Raw genomic sequence first — 21,530 nt, 5'->3', positions numbered from 1 at the left:
GAACCCAATGGCCACTGACAGAGCTCCAGAGTTCCGCTGTGGAGATGGGAGAACCTTTCAGAAGGACAACCATCTCTACAGCACTCCACCAATCAGGCCTTTATGGAAGTCACTCCTCAGTAAAAGGCACATGAGAGTCCACTTGGAGTTTGCCAAAAGGCACTTAAAGGACTCTCAGAGCATGAGAAACAAGATTCTCTGGTCTGATGAAACCAAGATTGAACTCTTTGGCCTGAATGCCAAACATCATATCTGGAGGAAACCAGGCACCACTCATTACCTAGCAAATGCCATCCCTACGGTGATGCATGGTGGTGGCAGCATCATGGTGTGGGGATGTTTTCCAGCTACAGAAACTGGGAGACCAGTCAGGATTGAGGGAAAGATGAACAGAGCAAAGTACAGCGATATCCTTGGTGAAAACCTGCTTTCCTAAGCACATAGCCAAAACAACACAGGGTTGGCTTCGGGACAAGTCTGTAAATATCCTTGAATGCCCAGCCAGAGCCCAGACTTGAATCTGCTCAAACATCTCTGGAGAGACCTGAAAATAGCTGTGCATCGAAGTTCCCCTTCCAACCTGACAAAGTTTGAGAGGATCTGCAGAGAATGGGAGAAAATCCCCAAATCCAGGTGTGCCAAGATTGTAGTGTCATTCTGAAGAAGGCTTGAAGCTGTAATCACTGCAAAAAGTGTCTCAACTAAGTATTGAATAAAGGGTCTCAATACTTATGTAAATGTGATTTTTCTGATTTTTTAAAAATTTACTTGCACAAATTTCTACAAACCTGATTTCACTGAGGAGGCAAAAATAGCATATTATCCATTTTAAAATAAGGCTGTAACGTAACAAAATGTGGAAAAAGTGAAGGGGTTTGAATACTTTTTGAATACACTGTAAACTATTACTGGCTGTGTGTATTGTAAGGGTAGTACTTGTTTGCCACTGTTAGGAATTGTTGTGTGTTTAGAAATAGGATGTGAGAGAGTATATAAGAAACTCCCTCAGAACACCTTAAAGGACTAGTCACAGCTATCTAGACCAGTCCTCCTTTAAAGCCAGCCCTGCAAGGGATTCGGCCAAGGAGGATCTTTGCAGCTTTGGATAAGAAGGCAGGGCCCAGAAGGCTAGGAAGAATCCAGAGAGAAGGCAGGAAGCCAGTCTTAGCAAGGACTGTATACTATATATTTGATTGTTGTAAGACTACTATGGTAAGCAGCCTCTACACTGTACTTCGGATTTGCTTGTTAATAAAGAGTTTGTGTGGAACCAGCCAGAGTTTGGCCTCTTTTTTGTACTCCTGACTGTTTCCCAACTCGTAGCTGCTCTCGAGTGACCACATATGATGGCAGTAGTGGGATCCCCATTTTAAGCGGGAAGCACAGACAGGAGCCCATGGAGTCAGAGAAGAAAAAAATAGTTTTTCTGGGGCCTGACTGCAGGGATAGCATGGGACTTTGTTGTATCAGGGCGAGGATGTTAGCTCTGTCTGAAGCAGATAGGGCAATAAACCAGATAGTAAGGAGAGATTAGCCCCACCTGGAATAGCTAGGACAATAACCAGTTAGTAAGGGCCAGATAGGCCAGAAAAGGTTTTTGTTTTTTTCAGTACCATGGACACTCACTAAGCTTGCAGCTTGTGTAAGTGGAGAAACAAAGACATGGAACAGGTAGTACATGTCCTTGCAGAGGGCCAGCAGCAGCTACAAAAAAGTTGTGCAAAGTTTATATGAACAGTTCACCCAGCAACAGGGGCTGCTGGCACAAATTGCTCTCACTATGCAAACTCCTACAGGTGAATCTGTTACCTCTCATTCTGTTTAAGATGAAGGCAGGGAAAGACCTGGAGATCTTCCTGAAAAACTTCGAACAGACCACCTGCCTGTCAGGTTGGCCAGAAATCAACTGTAACACTTACCTGGCAAATTTGCTCATGGGCAGCTTTTCAAGAGGCCGATCAGGATGGAAAGGCCACCTTTGTAAAAGTCAAGACTGCCATCCTAGAAAGTAACAAACTGGCAATGGTTCTGGCAGAGCATCCTACAGCCTGGGGAAATCTCCCAAAACATGTTCCATTGTCTGAAAGATGCTGGCTGGAAGTGGCTGCAGCCGAAGTCAAAGACCGCCTCGAGGCAGCCAAACCTTCTAAAACAGATCCCAGATGGGCTTGATTGGCCCATGTGGATTTGGGTCTGTCGACACACAGGACTCACCTTGTAAAAAGCACTAGAAATGGCAGATGCCTTCCACCAGGCACAGTTGAGCTACACATGGCAAACCTTTATTTCACCAATCTTGCACTATAGGCATGAAGGTACATCCAGAGATATTAGGATTAGCATAGATAGGAGAGACAGGAAATAAGTTCCTACCATCTTTAGTGAAAAATCTATTAACCTGTTTCCAAATCTGCAATGTGTGGGATAGGACTGGGCTAGCTCTACAGACCCTCCCGCATATGTGCTGATTCCAGAGGTAAAAATAGTAAAGTTGCTAAATTTGCCAGATCTATCTGTTCAAACTCCAAAGCCAACCAAGAGTCCGCATGGTTACCAAAGCAGGCTTTTAAGCACACCATATGTGCCACCCAATAATAAATATGAATGTTAGGCAACGCCATTATACCCTGACTCTTGGGCAACCATAGCTGATCAATCTTAATTCTAGCTGGACACCGTTTCCATATGAATTTAATCACAGAGCTGTGCAAAGCAGTAAAAATACATGCCAGGACAAAGCATGGAACATGCTGAAACCAATATAACAGCTTTGGCAAAATATTAATTTGTAACAAACTAATTTTTCCTGTCCAAGATACAGTTAAGTGATCCTAGTCATTCATACCTTATTTGATTTTGTAAATTAATCCAGTATAATTTGCTGCATACAGATCTTTAAATGAGTTAAGGATATAAATTCTTAAGTATTTAAACCCTTCCCGCACTAGCCATAAAATTGAAAGGTGGTCCAGTATAGTCATCCTAAAACCCAAGGGAAACAGCTCGGACTTATCCAAATTAATTTTGTAACCAGAAAAGGAGCCACAGACCAATAAGTCTAGAAGTGCTGGGCCGGACACTTGTGGATTGGACATATAAATCAAAATGTCATCAGCAAAGAGTGAAATTTTATGGACTTGCCTTCCCATTCTTAAACCTTGGATATCTGGGTGTTTCCCCACCACCACCTCGAGAGGTTCATTAGCCAAGTTAAATTATAAGGGTGATAATGGGCAGCCCTGTTGAGTGCCACGGGCTATAGGAATAAAAGAAAATAATTCCCCATTAATTAAAAGCCTTGCCCTAGGACTTTCATTCATGGCTGATATCCAGGAAACGAGGTCTTCAAAATACCAACATGAGCTAGAAATGATATTAAACAGGCACGTGGTGTTAGACGTAGACACCCCTCTCTTAACAAAACAAGTTCTTTCTGTCTCCTTGATCAGAGAGGTAAAGAAACTTCACCGAATCTGTGATTTGATCGAATGACTGGTGTGTCCTCTGGCCTGGCACAGGTGGTGGGACATCCTCTTCCAAGACCAGGATAGGCTCCTGCATTAGAATAGGTGGTCTGTTCGAGGCAAGCAGAAGTATGGAGGATACCGGTTCTGCAGACTACAGGTGAAGTCCTTCCGCCACTAGTCTGGGTGGAGTGAGTGCTCTGGTTATTGGAGGGGGCAGGGGCAACCTGACTCCCCCCCAGAGCTCTAGGATGGGCTGTGTACAGCTGTATTAGCAGAGCAGCTTGATAAAAGCGAAGGCTGAGGCAGATGCATTGGTACCTTCGATGGGGTAGAATGCTTAGGCAACTTGGATAACTTAGCATGCTTTGATAGATCTTTACGACGAGGAATCCAATGCAGGAAGATATTGCGTCGGTTGTGTCGGGGCTGTTCTGGGCTTCCTTGCGTTATGCATTGTGGGATCATGTATTAGGGGATTAGGTGCACTGTGTGACTGAAGAATGGAGGCACTGATGTGCATCGAGACTGCTCACTTAACAAGCAGAGCATCAAGTTTCGAATGAGTCGTATGTCAAGTGCATTGGAGCTCCATGTGTCGAGTATATTGGTGCATCATTTGTTGAGCACCATGACATGTCATGCACTGGGCACAACAATACGCCGTGTGTTGGTTGCATCAATAGAGGATGTGTCGGGCGACTTGATACATCATATGTTGGGAATGCTGATGTTCCTTGCACAGACAGCACCAATGATGACTGCATCGATGATACCAGTGCCGATGCACTGCACTTAAGAGTGTTTGTAGACAACTTACATTAATCAAATCATGTAGCAAAGCCTGGAAATTTTTGTGTAAAGATAAGCTGGTGGTGGAGGGGGTAAGCTCACCCTACCTTGCTTTTAGAGGAAACCCACAATTTGTGGCGGGTCTTTCAGGTCCAGTGTTCCAAAAATGGGAAACAGTTGTGTTAACACAGGCGTATCAGGTCTGGGACGCAAGCTGTGCCCTAATGTGGAGTTTTGGAGACCTACAAGAGAAATATGGGATAGAATCGAAAGATTTTTATGCTTACCTACAAGCCAGACATTATATAAATGCCTTGAGTAAAGCTAATGGGCTATTCCAAAATTTCGAGGTGCTGAGGGAATTCTTTACACCGGTGGGTAAGAAACAGAACTGTTCGGTGTTCTCCCGAGCTTTAAGGGATATGCGATCGGAGTAGACCCTTATAGAAATCCAGAGGAAATGGGAGACTCAGGGTGGGATAATATTGACTACGAAAGAAGTTTCACAGATTCTGTTGGATTGTCTGTCGATTACAGAAAATGTAATTTTGCATGAGACAGGTTACAAAGTTTTGCATTGTATGTATATGTCTAGAACCAGACTGTTTACTGCCAAACTTTGTCCAACTGATACTTGTTTGAAATGCAATAAAGATAAGGGCTCCCTGATACATAATTTCTGGCATTGTGAAAAACTTACAAAAGTATCGGGAAGCTGTGACGAATGACTTGGGACATATTTTAAAGACCATGGTGCCTAGTGCGCCGGAGATTTGTCTATTGCGCATTATCAGAGGACCACTGGAAACTCTGGCGGACTACGACCGGACATTCCTGAAAAAGGTTTTGTTGGTGGCCCTACATCCTGTGCTAGCCAAATGGATCTCAGTAGAGCAGCCAAGAGTAGAACAATGGAAAAACCGACTCTATAAGATCCTCCAGTTTGATTATATGACAGCTAATACTAAATCACAAGATGCAGTAGCCAAACGCCATGCTATTTGGAGTAAATATTGGAACACTCTTACACTTTCCATGCAAGAGTGTGTCATGGATTGTACAATCCCTTGAAAACAGGGTAGAGGACTTCACAGAGAGACTCAAAGGCTTAAAGATCCTCGGGGTGGGGGAGATAACCTAAATCTTCATTTAAAGCTATCAGTTACGCAATGTGTGGGAGTCTGGTTTTGATTGTTCACATTTTTTTTTTACAATATATATTGCTTATGTTATGTTAACCATAAAATTCAATAAAAAGAAAAAAAAAAGAAAAGAGTGTTTGTGCTTCTTCAATGCAGGCTGTGATGGCTCCAGCGATTTGTCTTCAGTGAAAGGTGGCTAGTCAAACTTGATTGTGGCTTTGGCCTGAGCAGACAGGGGAGTTTTTGAGGAGCTCCTTCTCAACTTTTTTCCTGACAAGATAGACAACACTGTACTACAGGGCAAGGACTAACTGCAGCTCTGGAGAGATTTACACAGTTCCTCAATACGAAGCATTCTAGAATGCTGTGAGCACGAAAACCATCAATTCTTCCGATTTTGCTCCGGACCAAGCATCAGTAACACAGCTTATGGTCTTGCCACAGATACAACTTTTAAAACTGATCAGTGCTGCTGACTTTCTTCTGGTCAAATATGATGGAAGGTGAGGCCAACACTTTGGTTGTTTGTTTTTCTTTTTTTTTATAGCACTGAAAAGTGCTGTTGTGGGGTTGCAGAGGCAGCAAGGCAACTTAGAAAAAGATTTGGCGAGGCAGACATGCCAAAGGAAGAGATATTTTGAGAAAATAAGATGAGAGAGAGTATGTGCCCGTGTTTGTGCTCGTGACAAAAAATAACTGAGGATGATCTGCAGGAACTCCTGCACATGCTCAGTAGAGTTCAAAGCTCTATTAGCTTGGAGTGATGAATCCATTCGATACTGCCAGATGAAGTCATCCATATATAATGGCTAATTCAGCTTGCTTATCAATAGAAACATTTTGTACCCTTGAATCACCATGTTCCACTGGTTATTCTTTTTCCACCAGCTCTCTGAGATGTCTATTGTAATCAGTCTTCCTCAAGTGCTATACACAAATTCTCTCCCATCTTATTTTTCAGACTTCTAGCATTTTCATACAGACATCTCAAAATGTTCTTTTGTACACCCCTCTTATAAGTAGATGATTCAGATAGATTGTCATGACTATGAGGACAAAACTTATGTTTCCTTGTTTAAAGGTGTCCTTTATGGATACCATGCTCCAAACTGTGCGCTCCCTAGCACGTCTAATTCTCCCCATATTATGACCCTTTATTATAGAATTTTCTTTCCTTTGAAAAAGGTTTGCTTCTTATGCATTTATATTTTTTAGGTACTTAAATGTCTCTGTCATCTCTCCCTATCTCTCCAAGGTGTACATATTTAGCTCCTTAAGTCTCATCATATACAGTTTTTGGTACAGACCCTGCACTGTTTTGGTAGCCTCTCTGGAGCACCTATCCTTTCTATATCTTTGTGGAAGTTCATATTTAAGAAGTGGAGACCATATTCTAAGTGAGGCATTATCACCTCCTTTTTTTCTACTTCTCCCTAGCATCCCTCCAGCAATGACCATTATTTCACCAACTTGAGATCATCTGATATGATCTTTCTTCTGAGCTGTGCAAATCAATACCTTCTCTCCACAACTCTTATTGCATACCATATCCTGAATTTCTTTTCTCCTGATACACGAATCTGCACTTTTTTGCACTGAAGTTTAGCGCCCAGCAGTCAACCTCTCCTTGGGCTTTATCAGATCACTTGGCATTTTGTCTACTGCTTCAGGAATGACCATCTGCTGCAGATCTGAATGTCATCTTTAAAAAGATATCCAAAATCACAAAATGTGGAGCCAAGAATATGCACTCCAAATAATCAATATCAAATGCCAAAGGAGATGCAAAGAAAATTGAGAGGTCCAAAGCTTAATAATGTTATGTAGGGAAAATGAAATTTCCTTTTATTCAAAGCGGCAACTCCATTGCTCAATTGTCAAACATAACAGCTCTCTTTAGGGTCCCCCGACATGGACCGTTTCGCCTGAAGGCTGCATCAGGAGAGACAAGTCAAACACTTTGAAACTGAAACATTAATAATACATGTATGTATTCATAAAGCTACGACCACAAACAAATGGTATACAACTTCAAAATTGTGCCGATGAAGCATACCTTAGATGCAGAATAACATTCACGAGACTGACAAGGCAATGAGAGCGGACGGAAAAGACAAAACCCAGCGCTTAAAGGGAACAATTTTGGCACGAAGAAATTGGACCAATAGGAGAATGGTTCTTTTACGACATCCATTTTCCGTAAAAGCACGGATCAAAACATTATTAAGATTTGATAGCCATCACCCATCAGCATTAAGAATGAATATTCCGGCTAGTCAATTGCTCAGACTTCGACGTCTCTGCTCTTCACGGACAGACTTTGTATTTCAAGCTAAGCAGATGCTGCTTAGGTTTAGGGAGAGAGGGTACCCTCAACGTGTCCTCCATAGAGCATTTAAGAGAACTCTCTATGTAAATCGTTGTGTGTTATTTATTCCTCAAGTTAAAACGCCTGACACATGTGTGAACTGTATATTACCCTTTTCAACTCATGTAAGCATTACTGAAATCATAAAACGTCATTGGTCCACGCTAGCTTTACATAAGGTTTTTGATTGTCCATTATGTTTTTCTTTTTGCCGTGGTAGAAACCTTAAGGATATCCTGGTTCACTCACATTTTCAGGACCCCTCGGTGTCAGGTTCACAAAATCACTCTGGCCATCAACCATGCGGGCACTGTTCTGTTTGTCCTCATGTTGTACCCACATTAATCTTTGAACATCCCATGTCACACAAAAAATTCCATTTAAACTTTTCCACAGCATGTCAGTCCCGGGGAGTAATTTATGTGATCCTGTGCCTGTCCCCTAAATTGTACATAGGGGAAACCACCCGGCCTATTTCGCACACGAATCGTGGAACATCGTTCAAATATTAGAGCTAGTCGGGAGACTGCTCCTCTAGTCACACACTGGCTCGCATTTGGGCATTCGGAAAGTGATCTCAAATATTTTGTTATTGACGTGTTGCTCCCCCCCGTCTCGGGGAGGAAACTTCTCTGAGATGATGATTCGCAGAGAGCAGAAGTGGATTTTCAGACTTGACTGTCTGCATCCGAAGGAGTTAAACAATGAAATTGAATGGCAATACTTCATTTGATGACTGTGTAGCTATATTATATTGTGGTTCTTTATTGCTACAATCTTTTTATTTTTATTTTACTGTGTTCCATTCTCCTATTGGTCCAATTTCTTCGTGCCAAAATTGTTCCCTTTAAACGCTGGGTTTTGTCTTTTCCGTCCGCTCTCCTTGCCTTGTCAGTCTCGTGAATGTTATTCTACATCTAAGGTATGCTTCATCGGCACAATTTTGAAATTGTATACCATTTGTTTGTGGTCCTATCTTTATGAATTCTTACACATGTATTATTTATGATTCAGTTTCAAAGTGTTTGACTTGTCCCTCCCGACACAGCCTTCGGGCAAAACACGGCGTCCGTGTCGGGGGACCCTAAAGAGAACTGTTATGTTTGACAATTGAGCAATGGAGTTGCCGCTTTGAATAAAAGGAAATTTCAGAGCTTTGGACCTCTCAATTTTCTTTGCATCTCCTTTGGCATTTGATATCTTTAAAAAGATAAACACTTTTCCTACCGATCCCTCTGCAATACCACTCACAGACACTGAACAGAACCAGCCTTACGGCAGATCCCTGAAGCTCTCCATTCACCACCAGCCTCCGCTGTCTGTCAAGCAATCAGTTTCTAATCCAGGCAACCATCCAAAATCAAAGAAACTCTGTATACAGACAAAGCTCTAAGGTATGGATTGCCATGCCAGTGTTATAAGTGGACTAGCCAACTGGCTGACAGCTGCAGCTTCAGGGAGAACACATCCTGTGCTTTGTCTTTCATTCTCTCTGTAGGATCCAAACATGTAAAAGAAAATACAAGACATTTTTAATAAGTAATCTAAAATAGATCTATATCGAGAGTGCCAGAGTAGCTGGATGCACAGGAACTGCCTAATAGGCTCACTCTTTATGCACATCATCAGAAATTAAATCCATCTTTGATTACTTGTGATCAAGTGAATTTTTGTTCAGAAGGGTGGGGGTCACTGAGACAGGGAAAATGTATAATTAGAGTGAAAAACTGAATGGCTGTGCTTAGGGATATGGCAGTAGGCATATGAGTAAAGGTGTACCCACAACTTTCCAAAGATTTACCTTGTTGAACTCCACAGGGCTAAAGATGTCGATCCGCTCAGAGAAGAGTTTCTGGATGTTACTCAGGAGGTTGGTGTCCATTGGAGCACTAAGTGCCAAGGCAAAAAAAAAAAAAAAAAAGAAATACTTCAGCTGTAGGAATCTGACTCCTTTTCCCATCTTTGCTGCTCTGTCCTCATTACAAACCAAGTTAGACATTAAAGGAAAGGTTGTACAAACCAAAGCAGAACATTTAAAATTCCAACTCTATTTGTTCTAATTTCTCTGATAATTTTCAGAGGCTTTGTTTTGACAAAAATAATACGTAAAAGTTTTCAAAGCAATGAGATAGTGAAAGAAAGTGGCCATCTTAGTTTTGAAGTGCCCCAGACACCTAATCGGTGACTGCAGGACACTGATGAGTGCCTGAAGGGAGATGAGCAGCGGTTCAAGAAGCAACAGTGCCCGAGCACCAATGGCACTGGGACAGTCACTGAGGTCCTGCACTGCTTTCTGCACGGTGAGCTGCATTCGCTTCTCCAGCTCCTCCTCAAAGACCACAGATGCCATCACTGAGTGGGAGTCAGAAGGCTTGACCAGATCCTCTTCGAAACTGAGAAGAGGATCGGTGGTTGACATCCAGACCACTGGAGGCTGGGAACCAAGATGAGCTGCCCTCACCACAGGGCCGCCTCAGGGGCTTTTCAGCAAAAACTGGAGCATCCAGCACTGTGCACTGATGGGGACCGATGCTTCTTCGGTTTCCCTCAAGGCATGGCATGGTCCTTCCTCGATGCCGATGTAGAAGAAGAGGAACCTCATCCAATCTTCAACTTGGAGGAGCCAGGTGATGGCCGTTTATGGAGACCCTGAAAATCATTGACTTCAATGTTGCCAACGGCCCCACTGATATCAATGGCTCGATCGTCATCGGTGTGGCTTCGCAATGTTGATGCCTCCAATGCCAATTGATTAGTCTTCCAGTGCCAAAAGAGTTGTTCCACCTTCTTAGATGGGCCTGGCATCCTTTTCGGGTCATCTGGGTGCATCTGCGGCAATCCTGGACTTCACGCAATGCCCCCAAGCAGAAGACACATCTATCATGGGATCTGTGATAGACATAGTCCTCGCACATTAAGGGCACTGCTGGAAACCCGTGGACATTGACGTCCGAAACAAAAGGGACACAAGATCAAAATCGATGGTGGCAGCCACAGAGTGCACCGCTGCCCTGGGAATTCAAAAGTGAAAAGAAATTTAGCTGAAATGTGGATAAACCTACCTAGTGACAACAAAGAGGAGATTCGTGTGACCCCGCATCAAGGAGGTGTGAACATAACATAAGGACATAAGATATGCCATACTGAGTCAGACCAAGGGTCCATCAAGCCCAGTATCCTGTTTCCAGCAATGGCCAATCCAAGTCTCAAGTATCTGACAAAAACCCAAATATTAAATAAATCTCAAGCTACTATTGCTTATTAATTAATAGCAGTTTATGGATTTTTCCTCTAGGAAATGATCCGAATATTTTTAAACCCAGTTACACTAACTGCTATAACCACATCCTCTGGCAATGAATTCCAGAGCTTAACCATGCGCTGACTGAAAAAGAATTTCTTCGATTTGTTTTAAATGAGCTACTTTCTAACTTCTTGGAGTTCCCTCTAGTTCTTCTATTATCTGAGAGTGTAAATTACTGATTCATATTAACCTGTTCAAGTGATTTCATGATTTTGTAGAAATCTATCATATCCACCCTCAGTTATCTCTTCTCCAAACCGAACAGCCCTAACTTCTTTAGCCTTTCCTCATAGGGAAGCCGTTCCCATCCCCTTTATCATTTTGGTCGCACTTCTCTGCATTTTCTCCAGTGTAACTATATCTTTTTTGAGATGCAGTAACCAGAACTGCATACAGTATTCAAGATGCAGTCTCACCATGGAACGATACAGAGACATTATGAAATCCATTGTTTTATTTGCCATTCTCTTCTTAATAATTCCTAACATTCTGATTGCTTTGTTTTATCACCACAGCACACTGAGCAGACAATTTCAATATATTATCCACTATGACGCCTAGATCTCTTTCCTGGGTGGTAACTCCTAAGACAGAACGTTAAATTTCATCTAACATTTGGAAGCCCAATCTTCCAGTTTTGCAAGGTCCTCCTGCAATTTATCACAATCCGTTTGAAATTAAACTACTCTGCATAATTTTGTGTCATCTGCAAATTTTGATCACCTCACTCATCAAACCCTTTTCCAGATCATTTATAAACATATTAAAAAGCACAGGTCCAAATATAGATCCCTGAGACACTCTGCTGTTTACTTTTTTCCACTGTGAAAACAGACAATTTAATCCTACTCTGTTTCCTGTTTTTAACCAGCTTGCAATCCACAAAAGGACATCACCTCCTATCACATGGCTTTTTAGTTTTCTTAGAAGCCTCTCATGCGAGACTTTGTCGAACACCTTCTGAAAATCCAAATATACCACATCTACCGGTTCACCTTTATCCATGTTTATTCACCCCTTGAAAAAGATGTAGCAGATTTGTGAGGCAAGACTTCCCTTGGGTAAATCCATGCTGGCTGTGTCTCATCAACCCATGTCTATCTAAATGTTTTTTGATTTTATTCTTTATAACAGTTTCCACGATTTTCCCGGCACTGTAGTCAGCCTCACCGGTCTATAATTTCCTGGATCACCCCTGCATCCCTTTTTAAATATCGGGGTTACATTGGCCATCTTTCAATCTTTAGGTACAATGGATGATGTTAATGATAGGTTACAAATTAATTGAAAGAGGTCTGAAATTTCATTTTTTAGTTCTTTCAGAACCCTGGGATGTATACCATCTGGACCAAGTGATTTACTATTTTTTAGTTTGATAAACTGGCCTACCACTTCTTCCAAGTTCACTGTGATTTGGTTCAGTGAATCCTGTTGGTGAAAAATCTCAAAAAAACAAGAAAATGAGAGACAAAAGTGAGAGACTCACAGATCACGAACCACCGGGCTCTGTGGAAAACAAAAAACCAAAAGGGACCCCACTTGGTATAATGCATGCTCAGAGAGGCTCACTCAAAGTTCTAGAAACTTTGACATAATTTTTCCATGTTAGGCTCCATTGGATGATGTGTGAGGACTGCCATCCTGTACCTCGGAAAAAACCTTTTCCTGCCCTGATACAGCATTCCTTGTGCAGAATATCATAATCAGAGGGAGCTAATACTAACAATACCCTGGAGGAACCTATAGGAGCTAAACAGGAGGCAAGCAGCACTCAGGAGATTATCAAAACAGGCCAGTACAACCTCCTTTACATGGGCACTCTAGATCTGTGATAGCCAGCTAGTGGGAACAGCTAAGTGCAGCAGTAGCGGGAGTCTCTGTTACCTGGGGGTATAGCTGGGTGCATAGCGAGTCTGCATACGGGAGCTGCTGTAAACGGAGAATGCTCTTTTGCTGGAGTCACTGCTGTGGGCCTTCCGTACACCTTCTTCATACAGTAGACCCACCTATAGGAGGAGAGACAGCAGGGACATTACAGAAACTTAGACATAGAATGACAGGCAAAAGTAGGATTATAGTGACTCACTCACAAAATGAGAGATAAAGGAGTGAAATTATAGAGACCCACCTACAAAATAAAAGGTAGAAATAGGATTATAGAGACCCACCCATAAAATGAGGGACAAAGGCATGGGATTAAAGACACCCACCTATAAAATAAAAGGTAATAGATGAAATAAAGAGCTCCATTCAGAAGCAAAAGCAGAGAGAGGATTAATATTCCCAGCTCTGACCTGCACATCGATGGAGGTGGTGTCCTCCACTACCCGCTTCATGACAGCACGGACATTGCGTGGTTCGATGGTGTTAATCCAGTCCCGAGTCTCCACGCTCTTGCGCAGCATCTGCGAGACGATCAAGCCTTGCACCTTTACGTAGTGATTCAGCAGCTTCTGGGCTGCCTCCCGAGCCTCGCTGCACAGGCTAGTCACAGCGGTCACCGGCGAACGGTCCTGCCACAGAACACAAGACACTAACTCATGGTGACCTTCTCCCATTGCAAAAGGAATCAGATAATTACAGCCAGTTACCCCAAGTCCGCCCTGCACTGTCAAGACAGACCTCGGATCCTTTTTCAGCTTGGGCTACTGCTCATGGAACTGAGAGTACTGCAGGAGTCAATTCTGGCTTAGATTCCCGCTGCTGGGGCCGAGTATATTGCATAAGCTAGGGAACCCTGGTTCCATTCCCAGCTCAGGCTCTTGGGGCTGTCCCTCAGCATTAAAGACATAGGACAAAGAAAGACTTGTCTCACCTGCACCAAGAACTGTTCATCTGTCAGCGTCAGGATGTAGCTAATGGTGGATGTCTCATAGTCCAGGCAAAGGCGAGACAGCAGCAGAAGCAGTGCTGGTGGTGTGGAGCCCCCACGGTCTCCTGCTGTCTCACAAAACTGCCGTGCAGTCTGGCAGATGGACTTGATGAAACCAACAATGAGGCCTTCCCGCACTCCCCGACTACAGAACTCACCCTAGGAACAAACATAGGTGCAAAAGGAAAACCCACTATGTGTTGAAAACTGGACCTTATCAGGAAAACAAGAAAGGAAAATTGGTTCTTACCTAATTTTCACTCCTATAGTACCACGGATCAGTCCAGACTCCTGGGTTTATGAATCCCTGCCAGCAGATGGAAACAGAGAAAGTTTCACTGAGACTGCTTCATAATCCCTGGTGCCACCTGCAGTTCTTCAGTATTGATCTGTACCCAAGCAGAAAACACTTGCAAAACTTGTAAAAAAAAAATACCCAGACAACATAACAAATTTAGGGAAAAAACTTTTCCAACAAGTCTGTATTCCATACCATGAACAATAATAGACCATATCAAGAAATTACAGCTGAGCAGATGACTCTCCACCTCCACAGATCAGGCGGGTTCTGGACTGATCCGTGGTACTACAGGAATGAAAATTAGCAGGTAAGAACCAATTTTCCTTTCCCTGTACATATCCGGATCAGTCTAGACTCTTGGGATGTACCAAAGCTCCCTAGTTAGAGTGGGACCTAGAGAGTCCTGCTTGCAAGACACTCTCACCAAACGACAGAGTCTCCGAATCCCCTATATCTAGATGACAGTGCCTTGCAAAAGTATGCAGCGCTTCCAAGTCACTGCTCTACAAATTTCCTGTGGTGAAACCAATTAAGCCTCCACCCATGAGGCCGCCTGTGACCTTGAGGAGTGAGCCCGCAAATTTTCAGGTACCTGATGCCCCTTGGGAATGTATGAAGACCCAATAGCCTCCTTGAGCCACCTCGCGATGGTAGCCTTGGAAGCCTGGGTACCTTTCTTTGAACCACTCCGTAAAATGAACAGATGATCAGACTTCCTAAAATCATTTGTTACCTTGAGATATCTCAACAAAGCTCTGCAGACATCAGACAACTTAAGCTCCCATGCATGAGATGCAGAAGTATCCAGCTCCAGAAAAGCCAGAAGCTCCACCGTTTGATTAACATGAAACGCCAATACTACCTTCAGAAGAAACGAGGGTACCGTCCGCAAGGACACTCCTGAGTCTGAAATCTGTAGGAATGGATCACGGCACGATAAAGCCTGCAACTCAGAGATTCTCCTCGCTGAACAAATGGCCACTAGAAAAACAACCTTTAGAGTCAAATTCTTAAGCGTCACTCTGTGGAGAGGTTCAAAAGGTGCCTTACACAAACCTCTGAGAATGAGATTAAGATTCCAGGATGGACAAACTTTCCACACCAGAGGGCGCAAATCCTTAGCTCTCCCCAAAGAAATCTAACCACATCAGGATGAGAAGGCAACCTTCAAGTTTACCTTGCAGGCAAGCAAGAGCTGCTACCTGAACTCTTAAGGGTAGATTTTAAAAAATTGCGCGATCGCGTACTTTTGTTTGCGCACCAGGCGCAAACAAAAGTACGCTGGATTTTATAAGATACGCACGTATCTTATAAAATCCGGGGTCGGCGCGCGCAAGGGGGTGCACATTTGTGCAACCTGCGCGCGCCGAGCCCAGCGCGTGCTGCCTGTTCCCTCTAAGGCCGCTCCGATTTCGGAGCGACCTCGGAGGGAACTTTCCTTCGCCTTCCCCCCACCTTCCCCTCCCTTCCCCTACCTAACCCATCCCCCCGGCCCTATCTAAACCCCCCCCTTACCTTTATTCCACGATTTACGCCTGCGAAAAGCAGACGTAAATCTGCACGCGTCAGCCGGCTGCCCCGCTCAGTGTTCCGGTCCCGGGGGCTGGTCCGGAGGCCGTGGCCACGCCCCCAGAACGCCCCCGGGCCGAAACCACGCCTGCGTCGCCGCCCCCAAAACGCCGCATCATTCGGCCACGCCCCCGACACGCCCCCTCCAAAAAACTTACGCTCGTCCCGGGGCTCTGCGCGCGCCAGCGGCCTATGCAAAATAGGCGCGCGAGGGCCCTGCGTGCGTAAATCCGCCCGGATTTACGCGCGCAGGGCATTTAAAATCCGCCCCTTAGAGAATTGAAAACTAGGCCCTTGACCAAACCTTCTTGAAGAGAAGATAAAATCTGAGATACTGAAGACTGTAAGGCCTGTACTCCTTTAGTTATATACCAGGCCTCAAAAACCTTCTAGACCTGGACATACAACAACGAAGTACACTTCTGTCTAGCCTGAAGAAGAGTAGCAATGACCGCCTCTAGGTTCCCTCTTCGTCTCAAATGCTGCCTCTCAAAGGCCAAGCCACTAGACAAAAGCGATCAGCCTGGTCTGAAAATATGGGGCCCTGACGAAGAAGGCGTGGAAGATGACTGAAGTTGACTGCCATATTGACCAGATCCACAAACCATGGCAGACATGGCCACTCCGGGGCTACCAACACCACTTTGCCTGGGTGTCTCTCTGACACAAAACCTTGCCTACCAGAGGCCAAGGGGGGAATATGTAAAGCAGAACCCTCCTAAGGCCAGGGTAGAATCAGAGTGTTGACTCCCTCGGCCCCGTACTCTCATCTTCAGCTGTAAAAGCGTGATGCCTTTGCATCGAGACGAGTTGCAATTAGATTCACATGGGAACAGCCCCACCACTCTCGGATGAGCTGTATTGCTGTCTTGGACAACTCCCACTCCCCTGGATCTAGCAAATGGCGACTTAGAAAATCCGCTTGAACATTCTCAACCCCTGTGATATGAGACACTGCTGTCTGGATCAAGTGTTGTTCCGCCCAAAGAATTAACTCCAGAGCCTCCTGGGCCACCATTCGGCTCTTGGTTCCTCCTTGCCGATTGATGTATGCTACATTCGTCGCATTGTCCGACAAGACCCTCACTGACCGGCCTCGAACCAAAGGCAGAAAAGCAAGTAATGCTAACCTCACTGCTCTGGTCTCTAAGCGATTGATAGACCAAGAGGCTTCTTCCACTGACCAAATGCCTTGGGTTGACTATCACTGGCATACTGCTCCCCATCCAGAGAGATTGGCATCAGTAGTAAGACTTACCCAATCTGGGACCTTCAGATCGACACTACGAACTAGACTGGACATTATCAGCCACCCAGACAGACTGTCCAGCTCATAACCCTCGAAAGGCCCGGGCAGATGAAATTCCACTGTGCCAACAGAGCCCTCTGTAGAAGTCCCATATGCACAAAGGCCCATGGTACCAACTCCAGCGTGAAGCCATTGAGCCCAGCACCTGCAAAAAATCCCAGGCTCAGGGCACTTGCAAAGTCAACAAGCGCCGAACTTGCCTCTGTAACTTGCACACTCTCTCCTCCGTCAAACATCTTGTCTTTCAGCATGTCGAACCGTGCTCCCAGATAGTCAAGAGTCTGAGATGGAACCAGGTGGCTTTTTGCCAAATTCACCACCCAGCCTAGAGATTCCAGCGTATGAATCACCTTCTGCATCACGGAGCGACAACCATCCTCCGACTTTGCCCTGATGAGCCAGTCGTCCAGATAAGGATGTACCAGCACTCCCTCATGCCGTAGTGCCTCCGCAACCACCACATTTACCTTGGTGAATGTGCGTGGCACCGTGGCCAGCCCAAAAGGGAGAGCCTGAAACTGGAAATGCTGACTCAGCACCAAAAACCTCAGAAAATGCTGGTAATCCTGGAAAATGGGGATATGTAAGTACGCCTCTGTCAGGTCCAAAGAAGCCAGAAACTCCTCCTTGTGCACCACCGCAATTACCAACTGCAGGTTCTCCATCCAAAATATTGGGACCTTTAGCACCATATTTACCCGTTTCAAGTCCAGAACCAGATGGAAAGTGCCTTCTTTTTTTGGAACTACAAAATAAATGGAATATCGACTTTTGTCCCGTTCACCCAGAGGAACCGGAATCACTGCCCCTAATCTTTGCAACCTGTCTAATGTCTCCCGAACCACCTGATGCTTTTCCAACAACCCGCATGGGGAGATTAAAACAGGTTGTAAACAGGACGAGAAAATTCTAACATGTAACTGTCTCTTATTACGCCTGAGTGATTTTGGCCCACTCCCCGTAAAATCGTGCTAGATGACCCCCTATACAGGGAACAACGGAGTGAACCGGCTTCGCCTCATTGTGAGGATTTAGCCCCTGTAGCCCCACCTCCTGTGGAAGCTCTGAATGGCCTTTCACCATCTCGAAAGGACTGCTCCCCAGAACTTTCCTCAAGGAGTGAACTGTTTCTGCAAAGCTGGGGCTTCTCTCACATGATGCAACCTCCTGACATCATGAAACCGCAACCGAGACTGAAAAGACTGCTTGCCCTTAGGCTTGTCTTCCGGCAACTTGTGCACCATATTCTCTCCCAGATCTTTCATCAAGTGTTCCAGATCCTCTCCAAACAAAAGACGTCCCCTTAAAAGCCAATGAACCCAACTGGAACTTAGGCAACACATCTGCCAACCAGTTACACAGCCACAATAACCACCTGGCTGACACAGTGGATCCCATAATACGAGATGAAGTTCTTACCAAATCATACAAAGCATCCACCACGTACACAGCCGACACCTCCAAGCACGCAGCTTTAGCCGCCTTGTCACCTGATTTCACCTGCCCATCCTGAAGCTGTTGTACCCAGCGCAGGCATGCTCTTTGCATAAAGCTGGAGTAGAGGGCTGCCTGCAGACTCAGGGCCGACACCTCAAAGATCTTTTTGAGGTGAATCTCCAGCTTCCAATCCTGAACATCCTTCAAAGCCGCGGAACCAGCGACTGAGATAGTTGTCTTCTTTCTGACTGCAGACACTGCAGCGTCCACTTTTGGAAGGGAAAAGAGCTCCAACATCTGTTCAGGCAAAGGATAAACTTTATCATCGCCTTTCCCACTCTCAAGCCGGAATCAGGAGTTCCACACTCCCGATTCACCATCTTCTTCACAGACTTATGATAGGAAAAGGCTCTCGGGGGACCCCTAAGCCCATCCAGGACCAGATCCGCTCCTTCCATGTCTGAGTCTTCCTGTGGGACTTTTAGCCCAAGCTCCTCTAGAATCTGAAGGCTCAAAGGACCTAATTCCTCCCTCCAGAATAAGTGGAGCACCTTTGAGACATCCCCCTCCGAAATCGCAATATACTCTGGATCATCCCCCAGAGCCATGCCCGCCGCGTCTGGATCAGCACCCTGGTCCAGCGACAACAATGCCCCCAGAGCTCCAGGGGGCCCCTGTGACTAAACCAAGGCATCCGAGTCCTCACCAGCCTGAACAGGACCCAGCAAATGCTGCACCAAGGAAGACCTGTTACCATGGGACTGCTCAGGTCTAGAAGCCAAGCCCAGACCCTCTGGAGGCAGAGACTGGGACCCCAGCCCTGCTTGCTGCACCAAATAAGCTTCATGAAGCAGCAGGAGCCTTTGGAAACTGTGTGGCCTCAGCACTAGAGGACCCAGACAGCAGATTTGAGCCAGCTCCCTCATCGGAGCTCAGGTATATCAGGGAAAGCCTTGGAGGAAAATCCCCCCGCCTCCTCCGCTGGCATGGTCAGTGCCACATGAGCACCCAAAATGGCTGCCGATCCCGTGCTGACATGGGCCAAAGGCCCAACGCACACCGTCCTCTTTCGCTCAAAACCAGCCATCGCGGGAGAGCCTGCACCCTCTGTTTTGCGTCTGCTGGGGGCTCCGATGTTCCCTCTCCCCCCCAGATGTTCCCTCTCCCCCTCTCCCCCCCAGCCGCTGCACAGAGCTCTAAGCGGCTTAGACACGCTGGCACCGCATCACACACCGTGCCGCGAACTATAATGTACTCGGCTGGGAAAAGTCCCCCTGTCGAGCCCAAAGCGCCACAAGTGGGAGAGGCGAAAGAAGCCTGTCCCCCACTACTAACAACGACTGGAGGGAGGAGAGCCATCAGCCGGAGCCCTGATGCCTTACCTCAAAACTGCTCCTTTTTCTTAGTAACTTTAATCAAAACTGGCAAAACCTCTCCTAAGGATGGAAAACAGAGGTGTCCAGCTCAAGATTAGCCAAATTTTACAAAGGAGAGGAAGCTGTAACAAAAAAGCCAGAATTTAAAAAGGAGAGGCAAGCTGTGCTCTAAAGCACCTGCTGCCCTGAGCCAACAGCCGCCGAAGCAGCCTCATGAAGGGGAGAGATCTGGACCACCAGCTTTACAACCCATGGAACAACAGAGCGAGCATACAAAAAGGTCCCCCACCTCCAGCTCGTCCACCTCAACCAAACAGGGAAGGATCCCCCAGGACCCAAAAACCTCTGGGAGGAATGCTCACAAAAATAAAGAACGCGTCAGACTGCAGAACTGCAGGTTTTTGCATCTGCTGGAGACAGAGAAATACTGAGGAACTGCAGATGGCACAAGGGATTATGAAGCAGTGTCAGTGAAACTTTCTCTATCCCCATCTGCTGGCAGGGATGCATAAACCCAGTAATCTGGATGGATCTGGGTACGTACAAGGAACTGCAAATCCTAGTATGCAGTGGAGCAAAGCAAGGCCTAGATAAGCCTGAACTTTGAAGCTGTTTTTAAATCTTAGGCCTGACTGTTTGCTTCTAGAATCAGCTTTCTTTTCTTTAACCACTGTCTTGCTTTATGAAATACCCCAAGTATCTTGTCCTGTATGCTTATCTTATTAGATTGTAAGCTCTATTGAGTAGGGACTGTCTTTTTTTGTGTGTTTGTACAGTGCTGCAGAGGTCATATAGTGCTACAGAAATGTTAAATAGTAGTAGTAGTAACTTTATGCCCTAGAGTGTTGACTGTCTAAAATAGGATATTTTACCTACTGAAAATGTGAGGGTAATGGGTGGTATAACAACAGAGTTATTGAATATGAGACTCAAGAGAACAAGAGCCATAAAAAAAAACAAAAAACCCCAACCCGAGCTACCTTTCGCCTGCTACCAGGGAGGATGGTCCCCCTAGGACCTGCCAACTCCCTGGGAGGACCCCTACACTTCTGGTCCTACCTTGACAGCCTAGAGGAAAGACAGGAAAAGCAGCTTGTTTGTTTTTTTAAAGAAACCCCCCCCCCCCCTAGAGATGGGGTATCCATTGCATTGTTTCTTATAGAATTTCTTTAACTGATGTATAGAACGCTCATGATAAATGAGGTTTCACTTAATTTTACTTCTGTTTGGGACAGAAATTGATTTATTAGATTACCTTAAAAAGATTATATTAGAGTGCTTAAGTTTGGATAAATGTAATCAATTTTCTGTTATTACTAATCACAAGATTTTCTTGTAATTGCATCTTGAAAATTCAATAAATAAAAATTAAAAATAAATTAAAATAAAATAAAATAAAAGAACCCCCACAGGTTCAGCACCACCTCCATCTGCTGAAGACAGAGAAATTCTAAGGAGCTGCAGGTGGCACACCGTCTTAAGAGGGAGCACTCTCAAAGTTTTTCTCTGTCTCCATCTGCTGGAAGGGAGGCAAAACCCAGCAGTCTGGACTGATACAGCTACATACAGGGAGCAACTGATTTACAGAATATGAGA

The 21,530-nt window shown here is 45.0% G+C and overlaps 1 protein-coding gene across 4 annotated transcripts in view; it reads right to left on the bottom strand.

The window, feature by feature from the left end:
• The window catches only part of VPS51 (VPS51 subunit of GARP complex), a 65,463-nt gene that overhangs the window by 20,315 nt on the left and 23,618 nt on the right, over window positions 1–21,530 (bottom strand). For all 4 annotated transcript variants that reach the window (XM_029611263.1, XM_029611262.1, XM_029611261.1 and 1 more), the window contains exons 6-9: window positions 13,886–14,101; window positions 13,365–13,583; window positions 12,955–13,076; window positions 9,568–9,655 (exon numbers count right to left, since the gene is read on the bottom strand). In XM_029611263.1, the coding sequence (XP_029467123.1) occupies window positions 9,568–9,655; window positions 12,955–13,076; window positions 13,365–13,583; window positions 13,886–14,101 (645 nt within the window). The remainder of the gene's footprint in view (window positions 1–9,567; window positions 9,656–12,954; window positions 13,077–13,364; window positions 13,584–13,885; window positions 14,102–21,530) is intronic.

This window comes from Rhinatrema bivittatum, chromosome 8, assembly GCF_901001135.1.
Source record: "Rhinatrema bivittatum chromosome 8, aRhiBiv1.1, whole genome shotgun sequence".
In the NCBI taxonomy this organism is placed as follows: Eukaryota; Metazoa; Chordata; class Amphibia; order Gymnophiona; family Rhinatrematidae; genus Rhinatrema; species Rhinatrema bivittatum.
Note: the sequence above shows the minus strand (reverse complement) of the source record. Positions and strands in the feature narration are given on the sequence as shown.